The sequence below is a fragment of the Strongylocentrotus purpuratus genome, unplaced genomic scaffold, assembly GCF_000002235.5.
Source record: "Strongylocentrotus purpuratus isolate Spur 01 unplaced genomic scaffold, Spur_5.0 spur5_scaffold_1, whole genome shotgun sequence".
Taxonomy (NCBI): domain Eukaryota; kingdom Metazoa; phylum Echinodermata; class Echinoidea; order Camarodonta; family Strongylocentrotidae; genus Strongylocentrotus; species Strongylocentrotus purpuratus.
In genome coordinates, this window is record NW_022145594.1 from 33,006,090 (window position 1) to 33,020,025 (window position 13,936).

Sequence of the window (13,936 nt, forward strand, 5' to 3'; positions counted from 1 at the left end):
TAATAGTACTGCACTTTTAAGTTGAACCATTCAGAATTCGCGTTTCATAAAATTGAACTTTTCATGCTCCTGCATGAATGTACAAGAGCTCGTGTATATTCTGTCACTGATTGGCTGTGAGCTATAGTATCACGTGTTCAGACCGAAATCAGCCTATCCCTTTCTTATCAATAAACTCCTAAATGTGCAGTTTCTAATGCATTGTAGTTAGAATATAGGGGCATTAGGGCATCATAACACTAGACCAATTTAGAAATAGCTCATGTTATAAATGACGAATTACATCATGGCAAAACACCGTAGAACAGCCATGTGCGCATAATAAGATTAACTCATTTTTTAAATTTGAACAAAGGTTTTACTAAATGCGGTGATTGAAAGTAAATTGGTGGGGGCGGCTGAATATTTTAAAAAAAAAAACTTCATCATCATACATGTGTAACTATGGTGTTTATTCAAACAATGCGCAGTACAAGCAATATCACCATGGTCGCGAAGGTTTTAAACAGGAAATCATAAAGTTTGTGTTTTATCTGATACATAAAAATCATGTTTTGACTTGTAAACCATATGCCAGTATTCACACATGAGCAGTCGAATAAAATCTATTTATAAGTCAACTGTTTATGGTAACTAATTGTTATCTTTATGTTTTACAAGTGATGAACTGCGGTGACAGGCATGAGTGTAGATCGATATGACGTTTTTAAGCCTGTCTGCACTACTTGTAGCGACTTGCGCCCTTCATATAGCCAACAATGCCTAAATGGTGACCGTTGATTCCCCATGGTAGCCTACCCTTTAATATTTTAATTTAGTGCTGATTTAATGAGATAACAACCTGCTAGTGACCAGCAATATGGTGACCAGCTAATCCATCCTGGCCAAACTAGTGCAAACAGGCTTTAAACGAGTTGGGGAGGAGAGGCAAGGCGTTGGATAAACTTTTGGAGAGGAAAACAAAACGAAAGAAGGTTAATTATTTTAGTTGTTGCGGTGGGGGGTGGTGGTAATTGTCTGGGATGACTCTCAAAGGACAATCGGATTCAAATATCCAAGGTAGTACCCCCTTGTCATTTCCCTACAGAATAATTAACATGTAATGGGAGTGTGTGTGTCGTTATCCCCTATCAAAGCCTTCCCTTCCCTCCCCTCCCCCTCCATAGCCTTGTTGAAATGAGCAGTGTATTTAGAGTGTTTTCAAGGAGATTTTGGCGTATCAAAGGGTCTAGTAACATTGTTCAGATGAGAGAAAATGGGGCTAAGGTAGTGACGTCAATTTTCGATGTACAATTAAAGGTAAAGACCAGTTATGGTCATGCGATTGCATTGTGAACGAAACGTTGTGGAATCGATCAGAAAAGGTTGTTCATCTGGCATTTAGCATCTGCAAGGTTCTGGAATCATCAAAATGATAAGAAATTTGGCCCATTCTTCGTAAAGTTACAAGCACTATACACAGAAAGATGTATATGGGACTACCCTATATCTCTCATGGACCATGAGAGAAACAAATTTACCAAATATATGAATTAGTAGGCGGTTTCCCGGCAAATTTTTTATCGTCATGTATTAGTCAAAACATATTCTTTCACATGATTGGTAATGAGAGCTTCCATTTCATTTTTTGAAATTGGGGCGTTTCCAATACTGGTCTTTACCTTTAAAGGTAATCTGAAGTTTGAGTGAAAACAAACCATTATTTACAAATCGGGGAAAACTGATCTGATCGATTCCTTAATTCTCGAAACTATATTGTTATAACTTAATTTAATTTTAGGTAAATTTAAATCGTCACATAGCAATGAATCGGCTTTAGATAATATATACCATGCCAATCAGAAGTGTTGAAGAAAAAAATGTAAAGCCTGTTTTAGGTCTTGTTTTCATGTACAAACGGTTGTGAAATTCAAACATTGGTTTGGAGAATTTACTGTCAGAGGGTGTTGCACAGTGACGCCTTCAAAGAAAACCATAAATATCTTTGTGGTTTGAGAATTTGTTCAGGATTATTTGCTTGTTAGAGGGTTAGTACAATAGAAGGAATATGAATAGGTAACATTTCATACAACATTTACGCAGTTTTTTCACCGACCATCAACAATGTTACCGGTTCACTTTAAAGCTTGATCAGTATGTGAATCTGGAGTTGATTGAAAGCTGCTATACTTGAGAACCTTTTCAGTTTGTGATAAGAATCGAAGTTGGTAAGTTCGTGCGGCCTAGGCAATGATACCGGAGATGTTGAATTGGTTGGTGGTCGAGAGGAAATTATACCTCAAATTTGAGTCCAGTTCCTGAAAGGGGGGAGGGTCGTTTCTGATGGCCATTCATGCAGTATCTCTGTGAGTTTATTTCCTATATAACTCTCTTGTTCATTTCGTCCCGAAATCAAAAATCTCTATAAAAAAACCTAGTTTCTTTATATTTAGCATAGACAATGACTTGCATTTGTGTGTTGCATATGAGTTACGTTTTTTATATAAAAAAAAGCAAACAACCACCGAAAAGAAATTTTATTTTGCTATGAGGTGAAATCTATTTTTTGTTAAAACGTCTTCGAATATTTTCAGGTGTTACCTTTTATATTTAGATTAAGAAATATATTTTCTGTTATTGTCTGTGTTTAAAATTCTGGTGGATTGAATTACGAAATGTAGCCACGTACGAATTCTCTATAGCAGTATTCCAACAAATTCTTAAATTCACGGATGAATTGCGGCAAAATTTGAGCGAAAATTATTCCCCTGGTCGCCCCACATCCCTTTCTAAATATAACTAATTTAATCCTCTTCTATAATTATGTAAGGACATTGGCACACAGTTACCCTTTTCCATTGATAAAATCTGTCGAATTGATCGGATTGGTTAACGTCAGGATAGTGGTTGATAAATCAATAACACCCGACATTCGTCATGCATCTAACTATTGGTTTACAGAACGAAGCAAGTGCACGGCTACAGCGGCACGTGGGCGAGTGCCACATCAAATGACCACAAAAATAGATTAATTCTTTTTTTAATTAAAGAAAGAAAAGAGGGAAGGAAGGAAGAAATTAAGGAAGGAAGGATGGATGGAAGAAAGATAATAGAAAGAAAAAAGAAGAGATAGAGGGAGAGGCCGGGGAGGAGGCAGGGAACGGGACAGAATTAATCAGAGTGAGAAAATTAACGAGAAAATAAAATGATTGAAGCCCTTACACACTCCCCGGGACACACGCCAAGACCCTACTAATAGTTGGCATCATTAATTTGCATTTTGTTCATCCACTAAGACCGGTGACACCCCCTCTCCATAATACCAGCGCCCCCTCAACGTATGAGCCCATTATATACGCCACTAGAAAATATGACTTATCTTCTCACATCGAAAATAAAATCAATTGCATCTTCTTGAAAATAACATTATTTTATTTTCCAGAAATTAAACGGAAGCAAATCCATTCCATCGCGATGATTTATCTTCTTATCCATCTTGCTGAATCCGTTTGTATATCACATGGCTTGTTTAAGATTATCCAAAAATGATTATGCAAAGCGAAATTAAATCCTCTTCTCATCCCCATTTTTCAAAATGAAAGGGGAGGAGAGAGTTTTTTGCCCCCCACACACTAATCCTACAGATTCAATGGAAATCGTTTTCAATATTCCTCTTTTTGTAAAGTATGATTTTATTTGTTTCTTCATGTACATAAGCTTAAAAAGAATGAATCTCATTTCTATGTTAAAAGATTTCGTCAAATTCGTTTATATTTTCATCTCTAGTAAAAGGGATGAAGCTTAATCTGAAAAGAAAAAGGTGAATTCCTTATAAACACGATAAATCTGGGTATTACGATCAAAATGAACAACAAAATGACTAGTTGAAAAAGTATATGCATGATGATATTTTTTTTAAAGGAAAACACAAAAGATTAAATTTTCTTCAGAGAGCTCGAAGATTAGTGTCATGGAAGATGGGATAAAATAAGGAAAATATTAGAAGAAGGATTGGTATTTAGATGTTGGTGAAAGGGAAAAGTAAAACAAAAAGTAGCACAATACAACAGGATTAAACTGATATTTAAACATTTTTTTTAAATGTTATTTTCACAGAGTATAGTTTTCGATAACACACTGCGAAGAGGATATGAATAATAATATTGTTGTCATTACAACTAACAAGTTTTTGACTAAGAAATCAGACAGACCGTTAATCATCCATAATAAGTTAAACCTAACATTTCATTGAACCTGCATGTAGAGTTCAACAATTTATGATTAATTTTGGAGATAAGCCAAACAATCAATAGCTATATAGTACTCAAGGATCAGAGCACAGGAGTAAACATACTCTGTGATATTCATACACGTACTCCGTTTTGGGGTATTTTATCATTATTCACCGCTGATATTATCACCACCTCGATTCAACACTTGAAAAAATTACAATGGACCAAGGTGCGAAATCTATCAGTCAAGTAGGATATAGATATTGTGTGAAGGGGAGAAAAATGCCACAGCCTTTGTAATTTTTAACTCCATTTACAGTCATCTAAACGAGATTTTTTTTTTTAGGGGGGGGGGATTTTTTTTGGAGTTTTTTTTAAATGAAACAATTTGTTCTCTCTTTCTTTTTACGTACTTTCTTTGTTTATTTTGGGGGGCATTATTTTAGTTATTTTCTTATGTGGTTTGGGAGGGATTGAGAGGGGAATAGATTGATGAGAGAGGGTAAGATATGGGAGGAAGGATCAGAGTGGGGGGGGGGTGTGAGAGAGAGAGAGAGAGAGAGAGAGAGAGAGAGAGAGAGAGAGGGGTATATAAAGGGGAGGGGGTGATTAAGAGGAAAGGTGAGAGACAAACAACTGGGGAGGCAGTGATATGAGGGGATAAAGAATATAAGCAAGATTCAAGTGTCAGAAGAGAGAGAGAGAGAGAGGGGGGGGGGGGGTTCCAGATGGAAGGATCGCGAAAGAAACAAGTAAAGAGGATAGATGCAGTCTGTTTGGAAAGAAAGACCGGAACCTAAATATGACGACACAAAGTCATAAGCAACTGTTTAACCTTTATCTTTTGACGTAAACGTGTGATATTGTGCCCTACTTTATTTCATGACATATTATCGGTAGGCCCCTAAGGGAAAAGGGCAATTAATTCAGTCAATTATATGCTTATTCAGGCGACATTATCCGCATAATTCTGTCAAAGGAAATTATTGATGTTATCTATCTGCCTGAAGCGTGCTACAGTGTACATTTGCCATTTGCTCCAATTCCAAAATAGTCTACTGTTTTGTTTATTAGTTTGTTTTCTTATTTGTTTTTCGCATGATATATTGAGCAGGAAAACTGAACTGGCCTATCCATAAGCCTTTCTGATTTCAAATTTGTGCATCAATACATTGAAGAATTCAGTTTGAAACTGATGAAAGTATTAACTTCTTTTATAACTTCTTGACTCGTAAGATAAGTATTGTACAATAAAATTTGCTTGATCATATTGATATATTTTTTTATTTTGTATTGACACTGATATTTAAGAAATGACAATGCAGAGCACAACATTGCATTGAATAAATTAAGGATGAGAGAGAGAGAGAGAAGAAAAAAAAAGGGGGGGGATAAAACTAGGAAGCAACAAATATACAAAACACAATATACACCAGTATTGCATTAAATAAAAAGGCATTTTTAATTGTCATTGCACTATAACACTATGAATATAAAGCAATATATTTGAATATATATTTCTATATTTTTTAATATCTGATATTTTGATTTCTTTAGTTAGCTAAGGCCCCCCCCCCTTTCATTATCATTTTCAAAAAACAATACCGAATACTAGTAATAATTACAAATCCTGTTTATCCAACTTGCTTCTAATAAATGAACCTGTACATTTTTTATATATAAGCACAGTGTATGTACACACGCAAATGTATTTCTCTTCATATCTTCTTTTATCGATACCAAGACTATTCCTCTTTGGTAGAAAAATGTCTCCTTTCATGACATGTATCATAATAAGTCAATATCTGTGTAGGTTCAGAACCACAAGTATGTTCTACATACATACGTACATAATATTATTCTTATTTACACTGCTGGATAGCATCGAGTTATAAAATCGTCCTTGTTTTCACGAAGTGACGGTAGTGAGGAAAATCGTCACGCAAAGTGAATGCAATTTTTTTTCACTACCGTCACTTCGTGAAAACAGCGACGAAATATGTCACAAAAAAGCAAGATACATGTAGCGAATAAGGGGGGCAGGTAAGGGAGAGAGTGCCTTCTAACTGAATTCACAAAAACGAAAATGTAGACATAGAAAGAGAGAGAGGGGAAGAAGGAGAGATGGGGAAGAAGGAAAGAGGGGGAAGAAGGAGAGGGGGGAATGCAATTAGGCCCCCCCCCCCCCCCCACTATCACTACCACTCAATGCCTGGACCAATACTAAGACAATAGTAAGTAACAACAAACAAACACATAAATAATTAATTAAATCAATAAATATGTAAATAAATGCATTAGTATATCAAATAAATGAATAAATACATAAATTAAATAATTAAATATTAAAAATAAATAACTAAATAAAGAAATAAAAAAATAAAAGAATGATAATAACTCATGTAATAATATCAATCAGTGTGATTCATACAAAGAACAAATCTGCAAGAAAACTAATGATAATTTAGAGATTAAATGTAAATACCTATACAATAGAGTTGCAAATATTTGCTTGAAGCTATCATACTGTTCAGTCACAACTTTTTTAGTTGCCATTCATAATCATTTGTTAAGAATGAAAGTGGCACAAATTGTGAATAAATCTTAAACCTTTACAAAAAAACAGGATTAGTTTATTCAAAGTTTCACTAATGTACTTGTTTAAAGTTATCACGGTGATAAGACATTTTCTGGGATTATTAACACATCCATAAGAATCACAACTGGTTTTGTTAATACTTCAAATTGATGTCTCTTGAGCAACAGTTATTATGATCTTCATGCATTCGGAGCATATTCATGTTATACAAACACTCTCTTCAGTATAGCCACAAGGGAAAATGCGCAATAGACAGAGCTGTCAGTGTCACTCTCGTTAGTTGAATGACCAATTCCACAATTAACCCCCCCCTCCCAAAAAAAAAAAAAAAAAAAAAAAAAAAAAAAAATCAAAAAATCAAAAAATCATAAAAATCAAAAAAATCAACAAGTCAAAATCAAAAACCCCAAAATTTAAAAAAATCAACAAAAAAAAAAAAAATCATGTTTCAAACACTCATAAATTTCTTATTGCTAAAACTTGTTCAATTGTGTGAGCTTTTCATTTCTGTCCCAGTTTCTCTTTTGGCCTAAAACACAACTTGCTTAGAAAGTTTGATTACCCTTCAAAAGGGTAATAGATGAAGTTTTGAGGCTACAAGGCACTTCAATGGCAAGGAAGACATCAAGGCATGTTTCACAAACTTGTCCAAAGTACACGTTCATCGACATCCCATTGAAACATGAGTTAAACTTAATACCCATCTCAAGGAGTTGTTGATGAACTTGCACTTACAATGTATGATGGTTTTGTGAAACCCTGCCATGATTTATTACACATTCATAAAATTTATTACAACATTTTCTAAACACTTAGCACATGGTTACTTAGCTATGGACATGCAATGGTAGGCCTATGCCTGCCAACCTACTGGCTATGGGGGTGGGGTAAAATAAAACTAACTCAGTAGAAACCTGTTTTAAGAAGGATATTGGGACTATAAAATCATTTGGTTATATTAGGTATCTTGTTAAATCAGATTAATCAAATTATTAATAATTTATTATAATAATTAACAATGATAATAATACTGCTAATAATAATAATGGATGAGATTTATAAGGCGCTGAATCCACTCAAAATCAAATGCTCAATGCGCACTTGTGAAACAAAAAGGAAATAAGAGATCACATAAAAGAAATCTGTAATTTAAACAAAGGAACAGAAGTATGATGGACCATACAAAAATGACAGAACAATCAATTATTATTATATGTTGATTTTCTCTTCAACTGATCTGCTATTACAAATCTCTTGAGGAAGAGCATTCCAAATAGAAGGCCCTGCATGAGCAAAGGTACTTTCCCCCACTTAGTATTGAGCATAGGAAGAAGAACGAATCAGGAGTTTTGAGATTGTAAGAATCTTTATAACTTGTTTCCACTGTCTAGATAGGTATTTGACCTCTACAGCTAGTGCAATCCATGACAGAGCCAGTGGCAAAGAAACGTAGAGCAACAAAAACTTGCGGACTGGGTTGTAACGCTCAGTTCCTCTGCGTTCTGTGGCTGATTCTTCCGGATAGTATTAATCAGGTGAAGGCATCCCTGCCTGCTGAGTGCTGAACCAATACAATTTGACCATTTGTTCGTCGTCATATAGGTCCAAGGGATGCCTCCGGTCGCGAAAAACCCTCTCTCTCCTAAGAGCTGCGGCATGTTGAATCGCGTATAATATGGCAGCCATCTTGGAATGAAAGCTTACCGTAATTGATTGATGGTAGTTAACGCTATCTTTTTAGCTGTAGTAAAGTAACCGCTGTTTCTGAAGTACTTACCGCTAAAAACCTGCGGTAACTTTTTATGCGATGGAAAGTTAACGCTAAAATTAAATTTAACGCTGTTTCTGGACTTACCGCTAAAATAGGGGCTAAACGCTGCATTAAAAGTTTTTTGCAACGGGTCCCTGTGCTATCATCTATGGTCTATGCTTTTTTGAGCATTGATGTTTAATATCTTGCGCAGCATTCTCTTTTTTACACCCCTACATCAGCATCAATCATAACAAGGAAATAATTTTTGTTCATGCTCATAAATATATAATATCATTTATTATCCCAAATCTGCCTCATATAATTATCATGCAGCACATTACAATTAGTATTGCACAGTACCCATAGCATACCAGGTACTTATTCAAAACATGAAGTTAAAGGGTCAGTGACGCAAAGACGTAACTCCATTTTGGCCATTTTGAGAAAAAGTGGTTTACATGTATGTGTCACTGAGCACTTGGGCCTGAAGGAGTTAAGTCTATATTTTACTAGCCATTGACTTCAATGGGGTGTTGGGTGGAGTTAAGCCTTTGTGTTTCCTGGAAAGCCCACATTTTTCTGAACATTTTGATATCAAATAATCATTTTGGCAAAATATGGAGTTACGTCTTTGTGTCACTGAACCCTTGAAATGTAAGAAATGATCGACTAGTCCAATTTGTGAACTTCGCATGCACATCCATCCCTTCCGTTGGTTGTAAGACACACTTACAACAATCGCTTCTAGGTAATTTTTCTGCCTCAACCGAATGCCCAACTCCAACACTGAACCAAGCACTCTACTTAACCCTCACAAGCAAGAATGGCCCTATTGCAGTCAAACCTGCTTTAGTGACAACCTGCCTACAAACTTACAAAGACCACATTTTTTGTTTCCCTTGGGCGGTCGCTATAGGCAGGTTCAACTGTATTATGGCTCATAGCTTGCTTGCTTGCTAGAGGGAAGTCCCTATCGTATTTTCAAGAGTTCTTCGAGACAGTCCAGCAAGAGGCGTATGTCCTCCGGCTCCGACATGCGATGACCGCCCTCTTTGCGCAGGATCACCTCCACGTTCTTGCTCTCCAGGCGCTCGGCGAGGTCAACGGACGTTCGAAACGGCACGGTGTCGTCTTTCATCCCGTGGATCAATCGTATCGGCTGTTTGACGGGCATGGGGTTCTGACTGAGACATCTTGTGTAGTGCTTGTCTACGAAGTTATGTGGCGTGGTGTGCGTTGAGTCACCGGGTGCTGAGCCTCGAGCCTGTGGGAAGAGAGTGGGGTATGAAATGAAGTTTAGAACTGAACTCAATGGAATGGATATCTGGGGGGTGTTTCACAAAGGCTAAGATCGACTTTAAGTTGGACTTAACTATGACAGGCCTTTCATGCCACTGTTTGCTCTCACCATTTACTGGCATTGGTCTCTCAAGGGACGTACAAATCATGGTCACAAATCTACAGAATTTACATTTCTTGATAATTCATTATTGAAGGAAAATATATTATCTAAGATCATAATGGTGAAAGCAAACAGTAGCATGAACGGCCTGCCATAATTAAGTCCAACTTAAAGTCGATCTTAGCCTTTGTGAAACACTCCCCTGGAAAGATATGTAAGGGTGTTTGAACATATAATTGGGAGAATATCTAAGCCAAAATTATTATTGTCTGATTGAATTTTAAACCTTGCAATGAGTTGTACAAAAGACGAACAGAATTTTACAAACAATACAAACACACATTGTGCTGTCTATTATGGTGTTTTTCTTCATACATCATCTTTAATTACACAAATGTTTTAACTTCTTGATCTGTTGAGCCATCTATTATCATTGGAAAATAGGCAGACTTTCCTTGGCCATAAAATGCTATGAAAGGTAAGGCCATTTAAACCAACAACAGCAATTAAAAAGAAGGTGATGTTATTTGTGTAAGAGATAAGAATAAAGCAATGATGATGTCATCTTTTTCGGTCCTAGGGGTGGGGGAATTCTCTTTCACTAATTTCCTTTTATTTTCCTCAAAGTTTCCTTTTCAGGGACTAGACTAGATTGTGAGTTTTCCAGAGTTAAACAAAAATCCACTCCTGTACATTATGTTTTGTTTTGGTGCGTTGTTTTGTTATATCTAATATTTCCTTTTCTTTTTCTTTTTCTTTTTGGGCTACACTACTCACCTCGTGTACATGCCCCCTCTTCTGTTCAGTGTAAGACAACGGCCTGTCAAACTGTACAGCGGTAGCTACCCCGAGAAGAGAATGGATGCGCTCCGGTCTCTCTAGTGCTAACAGCAGCATGATTGCCCCGCCCATACTGGATCCAACAAGAATCTAAATACACAGAGAAGACAATGATTTACAGTAAAACATGATGGAACACTTTTGCAATAGAGGGCCAAGCTCAAAGATGGAATGACTTTTTTAACTAAAGTACTGGGGTCTTTTTAATTTTGGTCACCGGATGTAATTTCAATCACTGTCAGCCTACTTCAATACATAAGAAATCTGGGATAATTTTGTTTAGTTTTCCTGTTAGCTACTTGAGTTGAGGCAATATGTGAAAATGTACATGTACTATTGAGTTCATAATCAAGCAATATAGATAAATGTTGAGAAGCGCCAAGCATGTCCATCTACATATTGGGGGGGGGGGGGAGAGAGCAAGAGAGAGAGAGAGAGAGAGACAGAGGAGAGGAGCAAGAGGGAGAGAGGACCAAATAAATGGAACACCAAGGAAAGCTAGAAAATAGGAAAGAGAAAAACTGAGATAGAAAAATATGAGGGACAAAGGGAGAAGAGAGAGAGAGAGAGAGATTGTTTGAACAAAACTGACCCTTTTTTCTAACCTGCAAAAAGACAGTTCATTCACGACATGTAAAGAGGAAAAAAAAAGACAGACAGACAGAAAGACAGATAGAGAGAGACAGAAAGATAGGATAGAGATAGATAGATAATTTGAACAAAATTGTTCCTTCTTTCTCACCTGAGGACCAACAGTGAGTTCATCAAGGACTGCTAGAGCATCTGACTTCCAAATGTCAAACAACTTTTCTCCTTTCCTCATCTCCCCTATGGACTCGCCTAACCCCTGGTAGTCAAACCTGGTGAAAGAAAATAGCTCTAAAACATTAACCTGTTGACCACTGATGTAATTCCCATAGGCTTAGTACTGGGACCATGCAGTTCTGGTAGGCATTCAAGGGTTAAAGATAAACTTGAGTTCTGGTAAAAAAAAGAAAATCAATTCTCACAGAATCAAACAAAACTTACACTGAATGTTCAACATTACAAATAAATGTCATGTGCCAAACAGTTTTGGAAGAAAATGTATACTTGCTGAGTAATGAGCATAGAAAGATAAGAAAATCAGGTAGTACTAGCCCCGACACCATTTGTGTAGTCCCATATACATCTTTCTGTGTACAGTGCCTGTTACTTTACCAAGAGTGGGCCAAATTTATTATGATTTTGATGACTCCAGAACCTTGCAGTGCACACCAATACTGTACTAACATGCTACACGGTCAACTTTTTCCGATCCATTCCACACCTTTTCTTTCACAATGCAATCGCATTACCAGAACTCACCTTTATCTATAATGGCAATCAAACCTTTGTAATTTAGTTCACTTGTGTGAAAGCAGAAAAATAAGAGAAGCAGAGTGGCACTTTGTAAAAGAAAGCAACCAAAAAAAACAAGAAAGTTATAAATGTTTGCACCTTGAATTACATTTACGAGATCACTGATGCTAAGTAAATGTCACATGGGGGATTTGGTCGACTGTACGTGACATATCCTTGATCAACTCTCTACATTGTATATACTGAAATACATAATTATATAATGACAATAATATTCCGCTTTTATAAATCGCTTAATACAAAGTCTCCAAGCGTTTCATAGATATACATGTACTTTTATACTTTTTTTGCCCCCAAATCGCCACTTGTCCTTCAAGCACTTCTACATTTTATTAAATTATAGGTTATTATAGACATTTGACAAAATACAGACAAAGAAAATAGATTCTACATAGAACCAAAAACAGTTACATTTAGAGTATTGTTAATGCTTTACAGTTCAGTATGAAGAAAGTAATATGAGAAAAGTAATATGAGAAAAGTCAGATCTTTTTATGTCATGATGCCAACTGAAAGGTTAATTTTTTTAAAAGAATTGAATTTGAAGAAAATCTTAATCAAATCTTTAGGATAAAAATGTCTTTTAAAAATAGACTAGATTTTCTATGGACTAGATCTAGATCTATGCAAGATTTGTCCAACAAAAACAAAATTAAAGAAAGTTAGACTTCTAGGTCTATTTTAAAATGTTCTTTCAAAAAAAAAAATAATAATAATAATGGAGATGATAATGATAATAATTAATATTAGTATTGTCTTTGATAAAAACATGATAAAAATAATGATAGGGTCTAATAAATAACTAGACTCTAGACTAGATATCTAGACCCCATATTGTTTGTGATGATAATAATCATCATCACACACACAAAATAGACCTAAAATAACAATATGATCAAGTTTTAAATGTTTGAAGGAAATAAAATGTTAGAATAGATCTACATCTGATAAAACAGGTCTAACAAGTTAGACCTAGATCTAGTTTGTCATGAAATTTGACTTTGCAATTGAATTTGAATTGTTCATTTAGATCTAGATCTAGAAATTCTGTTCCTATAACTAAATCATGCTGTACTGTTAGTTCAACTTTGTTTACACTTAACTTACATTCCCTACTAGATCTAGACCTAGACCTAGGTCTACAATTTACTTTTATAATAAATGAAAACAACAAACTTCGACCCTTCAATTATTTAGATGCACTTGACCTCTGTTGCACCCCCTCTGCAGAGAACTAGCTAGGACCTTAAGAAATCACTGAACCGTAACGCGGGATTGAAGCGAAAACGTACCTAACAAAGGCATGTCCGCGCCGCCTGCAGTAGGCCTCCAGAGCCACGGCTTTCCCGCCGGTCATGTTGCTCATGTAACCCGGCAAAAACACAACGCCCGGGTCTTTCCCGGGCGTTTGACGAAACGCTATTGAGGATGCGTGTGTCCTATGTAAATGTTCTAAACTTTCTCTGTCATCTGTCATCATGAACCGCTGATGCACTTGCAGGCGGGTATTGGATAATTTAGGAGAAAGACAAAACATTCGTAAACAACACCTAACCCGAAAAAAGCACAAGGGCGCTGACATTTTGTTTCTCGTCACTCAGCGCAGCCGCTTTAGATTTTAAATGCAAGCTTTTTGTGTAGTACTTATGTTGAAATTATTAAAACCTATTCATGTAAAATATAAGTCGTAAATTTACTGTATTTTTATAATATGATAAAAACAAGAATGC

General features: G+C 36.0%; 1 protein-coding gene across 1 annotated transcript; it reads right to left on the reverse strand.

The window, feature by feature from the left end:
• Positions 1–9,117: 9,117 nt before the first annotated feature.
• Positions 9,118–13,801, reverse strand: LOC577067 (mycophenolic acid acyl-glucuronide esterase, mitochondrial-like). The gene is made up of 4 exons (XM_777321.3): positions 13,499–13,801; positions 11,548–11,665; positions 10,743–10,895; positions 9,118–9,827 (listed from the first exon to the last, which is right to left on the reverse strand). Exons 1-4 carry the CDS (start codon positions 13,786–13,788, stop codon positions 9,534–9,536), a joined length of 855 nt encoding a protein of 284 aa, XP_782414.3. The 5' UTR covers positions 13,789–13,801; the 3' UTR covers positions 9,118–9,533.
• Positions 13,802–13,936: the final 135 nt, after the last annotated feature.